The sequence below is a fragment of the Sphaeroforma arctica genome (assembly GCF_001186125.1).
Source record: "Sphaeroforma arctica JP610 unplaced genomic scaffold supercont1.1475, whole genome shotgun sequence".
NCBI lineage: Eukaryota > Ichthyosporea > Ichthyophonida > Sphaeroforma > Sphaeroforma arctica.
This window is the reverse complement of record NW_014039083.1, coordinates 954-13,235: the sequence shown is the minus strand read 5'-3', so window position 1 is coordinate 13,235 and position 12,282 is coordinate 954. Positions and strand designations below refer to the sequence as shown.

At 41.8% G+C, this 12,282-nt stretch overlaps 2 protein-coding genes across 2 annotated transcripts; both read left to right on the top strand.

Annotated features, from left to right (window-relative positions):
• Window positions 1–2,493: 2,493 nt before the first annotated feature.
• SARC_10989 (hypothetical protein) lies at window positions 2,494–6,863 on the top strand. Its single transcript, XM_014294940.1, has 2 exons — window positions 2,494–5,426; window positions 5,545–6,863. Exons 1-2 carry the CDS (start codon window positions 2,618–2,620, stop codon window positions 6,456–6,458), a joined length of 3,723 nt encoding a protein of 1,240 aa, XP_014150415.1. The 5' UTR covers window positions 2,494–2,617; the 3' UTR covers window positions 6,459–6,863.
• A 2,874-nt stretch (window positions 6,864–9,737) lies between these two features.
• SARC_10988 (glutamate-5-semialdehyde dehydrogenase) lies at window positions 9,738–11,317 on the top strand. Its single transcript, XM_014294939.1, has one exon. It carries the CDS (start codon window positions 9,869–9,871, stop codon window positions 11,228–11,230), a length of 1,362 nt encoding a protein of 453 aa, XP_014150414.1. The 5' UTR covers window positions 9,738–9,868; the 3' UTR covers window positions 11,231–11,317.
• Window positions 11,318–12,282: the final 965 nt, after the last annotated feature.

Sequence of the window (12,282 nt, the reverse complement as noted above, 5' to 3'; positions counted from 1 at the left end):
GATTCACGAAGCCATGCTGAATAATTTGACTGCTGTGTGTGCCTCGTTACACTCTTTGTCTCTCCTTGAAAATCTGTCTTTCCTTGCGAATCCGATGAAGTACCTGAAGAGCTCGAAGACGCTTGAGAAGTGATCGCCATCGATTGATTCGACGGCGATGTACTAGCATTCTGCATAAGATTGGTTTCAATCCCTGAGGAAGTCGATGCTGTGTGCTGCGTCCCCATAGTATTCGGGTTCGATGCTGCATTAGCCTGCTGTTGCGATGCCGACATGGTATAGTTTGCGAGTCAATAACACTTGTGCAACATGATTCCTTCATGTTCTTCGTTTTATGTTCGTATTCGACTATGTTCCCTCTGTACTGTTTCCATAGATAATTGAGTGTGGATCTACCTATAACCGACAACTTCATATATATGTGTGTGCACAATTGAATTGAGCGCTCAAAACAGTGAAAACACACAACATTTGACACCACATTTGTAAAAGGGCGGTTTTCCATTCTACCAATGAAATGTTTTTACTTATTCTACGTCACAGTCGACAAACGTACTTTAACGGTACGTATTCTCGTTTTTCGTTAGCCTTTAACAACAAATTCTGAGCACCTTGTTGTTTAATGAATTTTCGAAAAACAAAAATTATGTGTTCTCATTGGTTGAAAAATACCTTTAATTAAACGGATTTATTGAAAACTCCTCGTTAAGAACCACCCTAAGTAGTTAATACTTTTACTAACTTTAAAATGGGTAAATCTCGGTCTCTTAAGGCGATATTAACGTCTTAGAGTAGTTAAACGCAATAAATTCTTCTAAAGCTCGGGTGAAATTAAAAAACGTAATTAGTCATTTTTAGTAAAGTTAGGTTTGCCTCGTGAAAACAGCAATACTCTGAGGGATTGTGAGGCTGAGACATTGCCTATATATAATCCTCTCAGTAGTGTTTTCGCCGAAGGGATTTTATTTAGTGATTCGTTGTCGCTCTTTTCGAAACTATGGTATGTTTCGTTGGGGCGAATCCGAGAGACTCATAAAATACTATCTTTAGTAAAAAAGAAAAGAAAAAAAGAAAAAATAACTCTTGATGTCCATAGTTATTGCATTAACCAATAACTTGCCACTTATTCATTATACTGGCACATCTGGTTGGCTGAACGGAGGATAAACTAAGCAACGCCAATAGTCCTTAGAAACCTATGTACGGTTGAGCCATCTCGCTACCGAAGTATTCAGATATGAATAGATTTGGAAGGTTAATATAGTTCTATTAATAGAACTAGACCAAATCTTATATTTGATATTTTACTGGGGCCTTTTAACGGCCTTGTCCAAATATCTGATATGTAAAATTAACCGTTAAACCCCATTTAAGAGTTTACATACTTTTTAGAGTACGTTTTACGTACTATTAAGAGTACGTTTATATTTCAAGATTCTAATGTGGAGGCCCGGCTTTTACAGGCTGAAATACCATGCAGGAGTAAAAAATACTATACAATTTGCAGTGGCAGTGCCCATATTCATTATTAGGGGTACAGCCAATCAACTGCAGATTGTGAAAATATACTTTTGCAGAGTACGACTTGGGTCTTATGAACGAAACAATACTAAAGTAGATGATTTAAGCCGGTGAATCATATATCAACCAATTGGAGAGTAAAGAATAATACAGTGCAGGTAATTTATTTGGAGTAATACTGTAGCTATCTTTGTTCAAAAGAAAGGTTAACCACGTACATAGTTATAGACAATCATTATATTTACCTATGCATAGAAGCATCCATGAGCTCGTATTTATACCCTCTTTCGATTGGTACTATTTATGACTTTCTTCAATCCAATTCCTGATTAAGTATCAATCCCCTGCTGTAAGATTGGTATTTAACAGGATTTTCGTTTTCTGGGTTCTTTGTTATTTATAGAAAAAATAGTCCCAGTTGTTTTTTTGTTTCGATGTAAAGATGTTTATTGCATTTTTTAATATTTGTTTTTTTATAAAAATAAAAAAGTATTTGAAAACTAAAAGGAATTTGAAGAGTTCATATCTCAAAACATTTTAAAATAGGTACTCTACTTAACATAAAAACAACGGTTCTTTGTAGTTTATTCTTATTTTAGTTTTTAAATTAATAACAGGAGGTGATACAAAAGAGTCAGATGCATTTTCATTTGTTAAGCTTAACTTTACAACATAGACCAGTAGATAGCCTGCACTACAATTTGTTTTTTTTCAAAATATATAGGCAAAACAAAAATACAGAGAAGAACATAGCCCACTATAATGGGAAGAAATGAAATATTTGGTCATTTTTATAGAATCAGTATTCAGTATGCCTGCCCGGATTATTTTTAATAGGGGATGGGCAATAAAAAAAGGTAGGTTCTTGAAGCGGGGGATTTTACTATAGTTTTTGTAAAAACCAAAAAAAAACAAATACATATTTAGCCTTCTAACTTCTTCTCTCACACACAGGAAGAAGAATGCAATAAAAGTAGTCTCTTTTAAAAAAAAAATTTAAAAAAAGATATATAAAAAGAAAATTCTCAGTGCGTCCTAGTTCAATCTGTTAAGCTTCAACACATTTTCACGCTCTGTAAGCGGAATCGGAAACAGAATGAAGGTCATTCAAGTAAGCTTAATCTGTGCCATAGTGGCATGTGCTTCGGCACAAAGTATGGCTGACGGTGATAGTATTTGCTGCGCCCGTAAGCGTCAAGGCAACCTTGTACCCAGATCAATGGGCTCTATTATCCGACTTTGCAATACTTACCAGTGCCCTGGAGATGGTTATCACAATACCGAAGAATTAGATCAGCAGCAGTGCACAGGTGGGTGTAATGTGGATACATGTTGTTTAACAACCGAGCTGCACAATGAATATTTGGAAAACAAAATTCCCAAATCAGTGATCACCGTAAGACAAGAAGACGCCGAGGGTAACCCACTAGTTGGTCAGGTTATCGTAACCAACACCGCGAACGCCGAAGAATCATTCACATCGAAGGACTCCGAAAACATCTTTAAAATTCCAACTGGAGAAACAAATTATAAAATTGAGGTTCTTAATGTGGATCCCGCATACAGACTTATTGAAGAACAGGGCGGCGACGGCACAGTAGACGGAACCACCAAGAAAAAGCCTAATCAGGACAGAACAATCACATTTGTGTATGAGCTTATCAAATACTGTTCAAGTATCGAAGACGGTTCTTGTCCCGTCGGGCAGTTCATACCGGACCCGGAGCAGGCGTGTGTTGACAATAGTTGTAATGAATGCTGTGTACCGAAACTTTGTTCAGAGTTTGCCTCTTGTGATGGCCGCAAGGACCACACTACTGGTGACGTAGAGTGTATTGACAACGTCTGCTCTAACTGTTGCGGTACTTGCAACGATGGTCTTCTTGATAAGACCGAAGAATGTGAGTATATGGAAGAAATTGACAAGTGGATTGTACCCAAAGGATCCGCCAGCGGCACTGAAAGCGGTGTACCCGAGTTCGACTTCTTGGATGCTACCAAGCAATGTGACTCTGACATCTGTGTTATCACTGAGTGCACAGCCTTAGCATCTTGGCAACGAGTATGCATGACAAATTCCCACTTTCAACCCACAGATTTCACCTATACTCTTGATTTACCCAAGTATGACTCTTCCCTTGTGGCGGTGCCTATCAGCAGCATCGACTATCATCTTGTAGGTCAAGTCACTGGTGATATGACGATCGACGATGCCCGTGCCGCCGGTACCTCAGGCGATATTGTGGCTAGCACCGTGTTCGCCGCATCACTCGAATTTGAGATCGCTGGAGTTCTCTCCGAGTCTGTTTCACCCAAGAAAGAGGAAGTACACCTTATCTCACCTGGTGGTCAGTTGGTTCTATCAAGTCAAGCCGGTGGGTATTACGCGAACGATGACCAGAAAGGAATCGTCGATGAACTTAACTTCGACATGTTCTCAGGTCCCGCAGGTAGTACTCAACCGGTCACCCTTATAGGTAAAGCATCAACAACTGTTGGTGGATTTGGTATGAAATTTGTGGTCAATAACCTGGCTGGAGGATCCTTCCGTATCCGATACAAGTACAATTGGTGCCCTACCCCGGTGGCAGCTGAGAGGGAGACTTTTGAGGACCATAACGATTATTGCTTAGATTCTCCACGCAACGAAGACTGGGCAGCAGCAGCCAAATGTGGTGATGGTGTTTTGAACCTTGAACTTGGCGAAGAGTGTGATTACCTCGCCGGTACCAGTGAAACACACCACTGCTCTGATGCGTGTACGCTTGAGGAGAACACGTGTGGCGATGGTGTTAAGTGGGGAGCTGAAGAATGCGACTACACGATCGAGGGTAGCAACGTCGAGGACGATTTTGGCGTCTATCCACCCCCTGCCAATTCTCGTTGTCGCAAGACTACGGATGAGCCCGCAAGTGGTTCACCTTGTACAGTTGAGCAAACAGTCTGCGGAGACGGCGCCATCACAGATAACGAGGAATGTGAGTACGTTGCTGGAGAGCGTGGAGGCCTCTTGGCTGCCGACGAAGGGAAGGCTTACTGCTTAGTTACATGTGAGTTAGAACCCATAGCAGATTGCACAACCAAGCGTGTACCTCTGTGTGATTGTGATACAAAGATTATGTACTCAACGTATGTGCAAACAGCTGATGCCTCGATGTACGGTAATCCGATCTGCCTTGACAACTACGGCTACGAGCTGACTTTCTCAGCTGGAGTCGCCGAGGGCTTGAATGAAGGCGAATGTGAATGTATTTGCTATAACGGAATCAACGATCCTAACGAAGAGTGCGATATAGGTCCCGAGGACGGTTCACTCAACAGCAAAGAAACTTGCGTGGGCTGCAAAATCGTCAGCAGTTATTGTGGAGATGGCGTGGTCGACCCGCTTCAAGGCGAAGAGTGCGATCGTCCATGGTCTTCCGACCCTGCGGACGATAGGTACTTCGAGGGCGGCACTATGTTTTGCAATTCCAAGTGTAAGCTCCAACCGGTACGTGAGTGTGAATGGGAAGAAACTGACTCAGACTGCAGATGCAGCGCCAGGGACACTTTCAATGGCGACATCGAAACCACCTACAAGACTCTTATGGAGGCTCAGCCCTCCGGCTACCTGGGCGGTTGCCCGATTGAGCCAACATACCGTCCGTGTGAATGTACATGTGTGGGTGAGTTCAGTCAGCGGAATGATGGCCAGGTCGATGGCAAGCCCGCTATCTGTCTCATTGACAACGACGATCAATGTGTTACGCAGATGATTTTCAGGAAGACTTCTGGTGTCGGCAATTGGTGTGATCATTTGGAGGGCGATCCATTGGCGGTTTATGTCGGTAGAGAAGGCATCCGATCGTTAGATGGAAGCGGATACACTGTCGCGGATGATGAGAAGTGTCCAGCCTCCAAATGCCGTAAGTATTTTGGTTTTGTTTCTTCTGATTTGTTGCTTATTTTCGGCTTTCAGCTTTATAACTCGGCTAATTTTTTTCTACAGATTCTTACACGTTTTTTTTTGCTTCATATCTACAGAGGCGTGTCAGGAATCGTTCACCGAGGAGATGTGTGATCAGCCGTGTGGCCAGGGCAATGTCGTGGGTATCTACTCCATCGACGTGGCTCCGGGCCCCGCGTCCAGATTCAACTTTGGCAACGGCAAGAGCCTCCGGTGTAGTCATGACGACAGTATGGTGGGCAAGTATGCCGTCATCCCTGATCGCGAGCCATGCACCGGAACAAATTCCGTCAAGACTTGGAAGCGCACGTGTACCTACGCTGACAACGGTCTTACACTGGGTAGTTTCTCATTCACACCCATCGACACGTTCTATCGCGGCGGCGAGACCCTGCCCGATCACGTAGCGAATGCGGATGTGGTGGCCCCCGAGTTGACGAGCGTGTCCTTCTCCTCCGGAATGACGCTCAACGCAAACGTGGATATCACGAACACGGGTGGGGACGCGCAGGTGTTCAGCGTGGAACTGGATACGTCCATCAGCCACTTGTTCAAGGAAACAGCCTCGTTCATTGCGGATACCCTTGCAGAAATTATGAACCAGGCTTTCGCGGCCGGCCCCGATGATACCAATAGTATCGAATCAGGGGGGAACAAGGTCATGTCCTTTGACTTCGAAGAGCCCGCCGAGACAGTCGTATTTTCACCCGAAGATGACGAGTTCGCCTCGTTTGTGGGTAAGAGTAAGGATGATGTGAAGCAACTAATGACGCTCGCTGGAGGTGATGCGAATGTCAGTGGTGGTGGTGGCAACAATGAGGTTACCATCACAGGTATCTACGGCACCAACTTCGTTGTAGAATATACATACGATCGATGTGACGCGGATTCCACCACCACTTATGATAATCAGGAAGCTAACTGTTCTGCCGATACTGTTGTGGAAAGCGTCGTTGAGGTGCCAGCTGACTTGGATACGAATATAGTCTAAACATAGAAAATCTATAGCAAATAAAACGTAAAAAATACTCACATGGACCGGAGACACGATAAGAAATCAAACTTCTTGGCTTTCAAGGTTTCATATATTCGAAAGCATGGGACTTTGAACTTGCTTACATCAGACCAGTATTTATTATTGTCTACATGTCACTCGCTCGCATTATCTCGTGGTGTTGGACCTGATGGGTATGGCTTTCAATCCGATTCGATGAGGTTAAATACAAGCCATCCCATGTCACGGGCGACAAGCCAAAATAATTGCAGCCAGATATAGTTTACAGCCAAGTGAAATGCATGCTGACACTCGAATGTACTTTCGCTTTCTGTTATTAAAACAGGAATAAATAACAAAAACAAAAGGAACACATTGCAAAAATAAAAACAATGTTCAATATATACGTTCATGCAGAAACAAAGCTCGGGGCGATGGAGCTGTATATATAGTGAGTGCACCAAAAGTATAGAAGTGATTCAAAGAGCAACTAAACATAAGTGTATACACGCTTATATTATATTATATTGCCGTCAGGTAATTGGCCAGCTTCATATCTATTGGTGTTTGACTGGAAGAATAACTGTATTTCAATACAGTAGCATCGCTCCACTACCGCCTATCCCAATGCCGCAAGCGGCTAATGAGGATTCGCGTGTAAGCAAATAAAATCTTACTATCCTGGCAAGTGACCTCATGCACATATTTCCAAATACTTTCACAACAACAAAGAGGCACACATATATGTAACCTAGTATATATACATACATATATATATACTTGTATTTATACATAAATATGTGTATATGTATAGAGAACTACAAATATACATATATATATATATATATATATCTATATTTATACATACATATATATATATATATACATATATGGGTATATATATCTATTTATATAACATATAAACATATATGTATATATATATATCTATAGAATTACAATACAAATATCAAACACACACACATATATATATATATACATACATATATACACTTACGTATACATATACAAACACACACATACACACACACACATTTATATATATATATATCAGTATCTATACATCTATATATATATTCATACATATAGATAGATTGGTAGATTGATAGATAGATAGGAACACACAGACACACAGAATCACGATATATAAATCTACAATAGGTATTTATATATATATATATACGTATATATATATATATATAAGACATATATATTTATATATAGATATATATATATATATATATACATATATATAGATATATATATATATGTATATATATTGCAAATTTTTACGTATGCAGAAGTACATTTGATGACGGTACAAAATACTGTTATATGCGATTCAATAATGCAGAATATATGTGAGATAGTGCACTCATAATTAGCAGACTTGCTACAATAGTTAAAAACTAGAAGGAATACAAACAAGCAGACCAAGACGATACAAGCCGTAATATGAGGTAGTTTCACCGTTATTTCATATTCTGATGGCTGGTTGTATGTGAGGATCTAATTGGCGCTCGCAATCTCCCGCCTACCCGTCAACTAGGATAAGATGTGTGTATCGAGTTCGCAATTTTGTAGTATGCGCCATAATATGCGAGTAACAAACAAAGATGATCTTCACTGGCAGACAAGTTCAAGCAATGTACACATATCAATGTGCAAATATGGTGACTCAAGAACCGGCACATATAGTCCAACATTCCATTGTATGCTTCACGCTCACATGTGCGTTCCCATTCGCGTATACTGCCAGTATACAAGATCCGAACGAAAATTCACCGCCTGACAATGCGATAGTCTAAACTAGGACAGAATATCATGATACAATATGTAGTTGCCTCGGTGCACGCATCTCATATACACGTGTCATACAGGGAAACCACTAGTGTATCATCGACATCACAGTTGCCAAGCGCTTGAATTGCATCTAGATCAATCGAAGTCCTCACAATTAATACCTATCAATCAGACGCATCGTAACGCCGTTTAGCACCGTTCTAAGATCCCATCTAGGTTCCCAGTGGGATTTCTTGCCAACACCGCCTGTCCAATCGGGTTCTTGCTGACATTGAGTTAATCTGAGCGCCTGAATCGATTTCATAGGTTCATGGTATGTTGGGCAACACAGACATCCGTATCGAGGTGAGGTTTTCCAGATATTAAGATTATAGGTTCCACAGCCGTAAGCGCCATGACGCGGTCGCATATAATTCGGACAGGTTCGGAAGTTCCAAATTTGATCGTCTGTAGGGAAATGTTTCACGACTTATAGTGTTCCTCAACTCTTTGTACAACACGGATAATCATGGTAAAATCAGCATTGAGCGACACGTTCAGTCTGAGAGTACTTGACACAGACATCATCTGGACGACAGTAGAGTACTTCGCTCGACTTGGGTAAGCAGCTACACGCCAGTACGATAGAGGCCATCAAGAAAGGCGTGATTACAAGGCTCGAGATACTGTTCATGATTGGCATGACGTGAAATAGCTAGAGGATGTGTTCTCGATAGCTAGATGATGTGTCATCCGAGGTATGAACGTACTGTACAAACTTTATTGTACGTAAAAAAAATATATTATGCGATATAGTCATGCGAAATGAGCTTTCGAAGCAAGGATGTAGGCCCAGGGATTTATGCCTGTATGCTTGTGAAATAGGCTGTTGGAGAGTTGAGAGTGGACTGTGGAGAGTTAAGGGTTAACTGTGGAGAGTCACTGCTGGAGAGTGGAGACTGGAGAGAGAGTAGAGACTGGAGCATGAAGACTTTATTATTGTGTAAATAAATTTAGGAGGCTCTATAGTCTCTATGATTGTATTTAGAGATATTCATTTGTGTTCGCGAGTTTGTTCGCGATTTCCGGACCTAGACTTTTAGCTGATAGTCTTTGACAAAAAGCATGTCGTTTTTTTTCCATTTAAAAAAAAAAGGCATATACATTTCTTTTCTACTAAAAATACAGATAATCAAAAAAAATATCTAGTCACGTGCGCTCATACGTTTTCTTTACGTTTTCTCACAACTTTTTCCTGCGATATCAGGAATCAGATGATATGTTTTCAAAAAAAATTAAGGAACGACACTGAAAACGTAAATCCTGTCGTTTAAAAAACGCATGCAGAGGTGCTGACACCTGACATCTTGACAGTTGACAATCTTGTGTGTATGACATCCATATCCATCATTATTTTGAAAAATGTGAAAATGTGTACAATAAAATAAATAAATGCGTGTATAAATATAGAGCGAAATAAAGTATGTATTTATCATAATTCTATTTACACTAAACACTTAAAAATTCCTGTGTACTTGGTATTGTAAACAACAGTTCCGTTTATTATAAGCAAGTAAAAAGAAAGGATTATTATATATTATCCAAAAATGACAGCTACAAGTCAAGCCGTACAGGATATCGAGGCGCTCGCTCGCCGTAGTCGCGAGGCCTCATGGGCTCTGCAGATGTGCACCACAGAACAAAAGAACGACGCCCTTGAGAGCATCAAGAAGATCCTCTCCGAACGCAAAGAAGATATAATTGCAGCCAACAAGCTGGACTTGGAGAACGCCAAAGCCGCCGTAGAGGCCGGTAACTTGTCAAGCACATTGTTCAAACGCCTGGATCTCAATGGCAGTGATGGGGCCAAGTATGACACCCTTTTGACGGGTCTGGACGACGTGGTGACCCTTGAGGATCCAGTAGGAAAGTGCACGCTTGCAACGAGATTAGATGATGGCCTAGATTTATTCCGTGTAAGCTGTCCAGTGGGCGTGATTTGCATTATATTCGAGGCACGCCCCGAGTGCTGCATCCAGATCTCGAGTCTATGTCTAAAATCCAGTAATGCTGTGATTCTAAAGGGTGGTAAGGAGGCTTACCATTCCAATCAGGTGTTGGTGAACGCTGTTCGTGAGGGTATCAAACGTGTACCTGGAGTGCCTGAGGACCTAGTACAACTGGTGAGCAGTCGAGAGGAAGTGTCCGCTCTGTTAGAGATGGACAAGTACATCGATCTCGTTATTCCACGGGGGTCTAATTCGCTTGTCAAACACGTGCAGAATAACACGCGTATTCCGGTGCTGGGCCATGCGGACGGCATCTGTTCGGTGTACCTAGACGAGAGTGCGGATCTTCAGAAGGCGATCAGTGTGGTTGTTGACGGCAAATCAAGCTATCCAGCGGCGTGTAATGCTACTGAGACACTTCTTGTGCACGAGAATGTAGCCGATAGTTTGCTACCAAAGGTAGGGGAGGCCTTGGCTGCTGCTGGGGTGAGTATGCTGGCCTGTGAGAAGTCACTGCCGTTGCTGTCACACACAGGTAAAGCAACCGCAGCGACTGAGCAAGCCTTCTACACCGAGCACCTCGACCTGGTGATCGCGGTCAAGATTGTGAGCTCGTTCCAGGACGCTGTCAAACACATCAACGAACACGGGTCACACCACACCGATGGAATTGTGACCGAAAGTAAGGAGAGGGCGAACTTGTTTATGAGGCTTGTAGACTCGGCTGGAGTATATCACAATGCCTCAACCAGGTTTGCGGATGGGTTCAGGTATGGCTTTGGCGCAGAGATTGGTGTGAGCACCAACCGAACACACGCACGAGGACCCGTAGGCCTCGAGGGTCTGATGATCTACAAGTACAAGATGTATGGCCAAGGCCAGGCCTCAGTAGAATATGGTAAGGAAAAGAACTTCATGCACTCACGTATTGGAGAGACGGAATACCAGAGCTATCAGTGAAAGGATTGCAATGCAATTGTCTAGCCAACTCGCGAGATTTCCGGATGGGTAGATACTTGTAAATAAAATGTTGTAGATAGGGATATATTGTCTTGGACAGCCGAGAAATACTACCTTCTGAATCTCGTATGGGGTATATATGCGTTGTGAAAAATATAATTATGATTTAGTGGCTGTTTACTTGTGCCCCATGCAGGCTATGTACATTATACAAAATGCTGGTTCCGTTTCTGTTTCACGTACTCGGTAAAATAAACTTGGATTAATGAGCAAAACATGTAGGCATTCGTTTAAAGTTTGATAATTTTTCAAATTCTAATGAAAGCTATCATATCTGATGGGACACTATGTTAAAACTGATGGTATATTTCAGCGGTTCGGGAGTTTCAGCTGTCTGCTAACCACCACTTTATCACTTGAATTTACTGATCTGATAAGGTAGCTCTGAGAATCAATGGAGTATGTATATTGCAAGTCAAAACGGCTTCGTATATCGTTGCACATCTGGGTAGAAAATAGGTCTGTACGACTTTGTGGGTATCAGCTCCATCTAGCACTGTTCTTGAAAGTACCACACAATAGCGCGAGAAATAGTATTTGCAGTAGTGTAATTATTGACAACATCATAGGAGTACTTGGTCAAAAATTTCGTTGCAGTATTACGGACATTATTTATTGTACTATGTAGTATTTAAATACTCGGATACGATACCCGTTGCATTGTTATGGCCAACGCCTGCAAGTATGCTGTTGGAATCTATAACGTCCACAGACTAGTACATCGGCCCACACCATCCCTTAGGCCGGCGGATGATTACTATAGCGCCGGCTATGTAAGGCTATGTAATGTTAATAACCATATTGCAACGACGATAGTGTTCGATGATAAAATCGATGCTTCTCTGCCGTCAAGCCATCATACCGTGAGATCACACTACACAACAGCAGACATACAGGTAGTCTTTACTGAATACATAACCCACAGAGCTGTATTGCTTCAGGAGACAACCGGTGACGATAGTCGGTCCATAGTGAGAAAACAAAAATGTCGC

Coding starts and splice junctions, on each gene's coding strand:
- SARC_10989 (XM_014294940.1), top strand. CDS start 2,618: ATGAAGGTCATTCAAGTAAGCTTAATCTGTGCCATAGTGGCATGTGCT. Junction 5,427..5,544: donor GTGTCCAGCCTCCAAATGCC/GTAAGTATTTTG, acceptor TCATATCTACAG/AGGCGTGTCAGGAATCGTTC.
- SARC_10988 (XM_014294939.1), top strand. CDS start 9,869: ATGACAGCTACAAGTCAAGCCGTACAGGATATCGAGGCGCTCGCTCGC.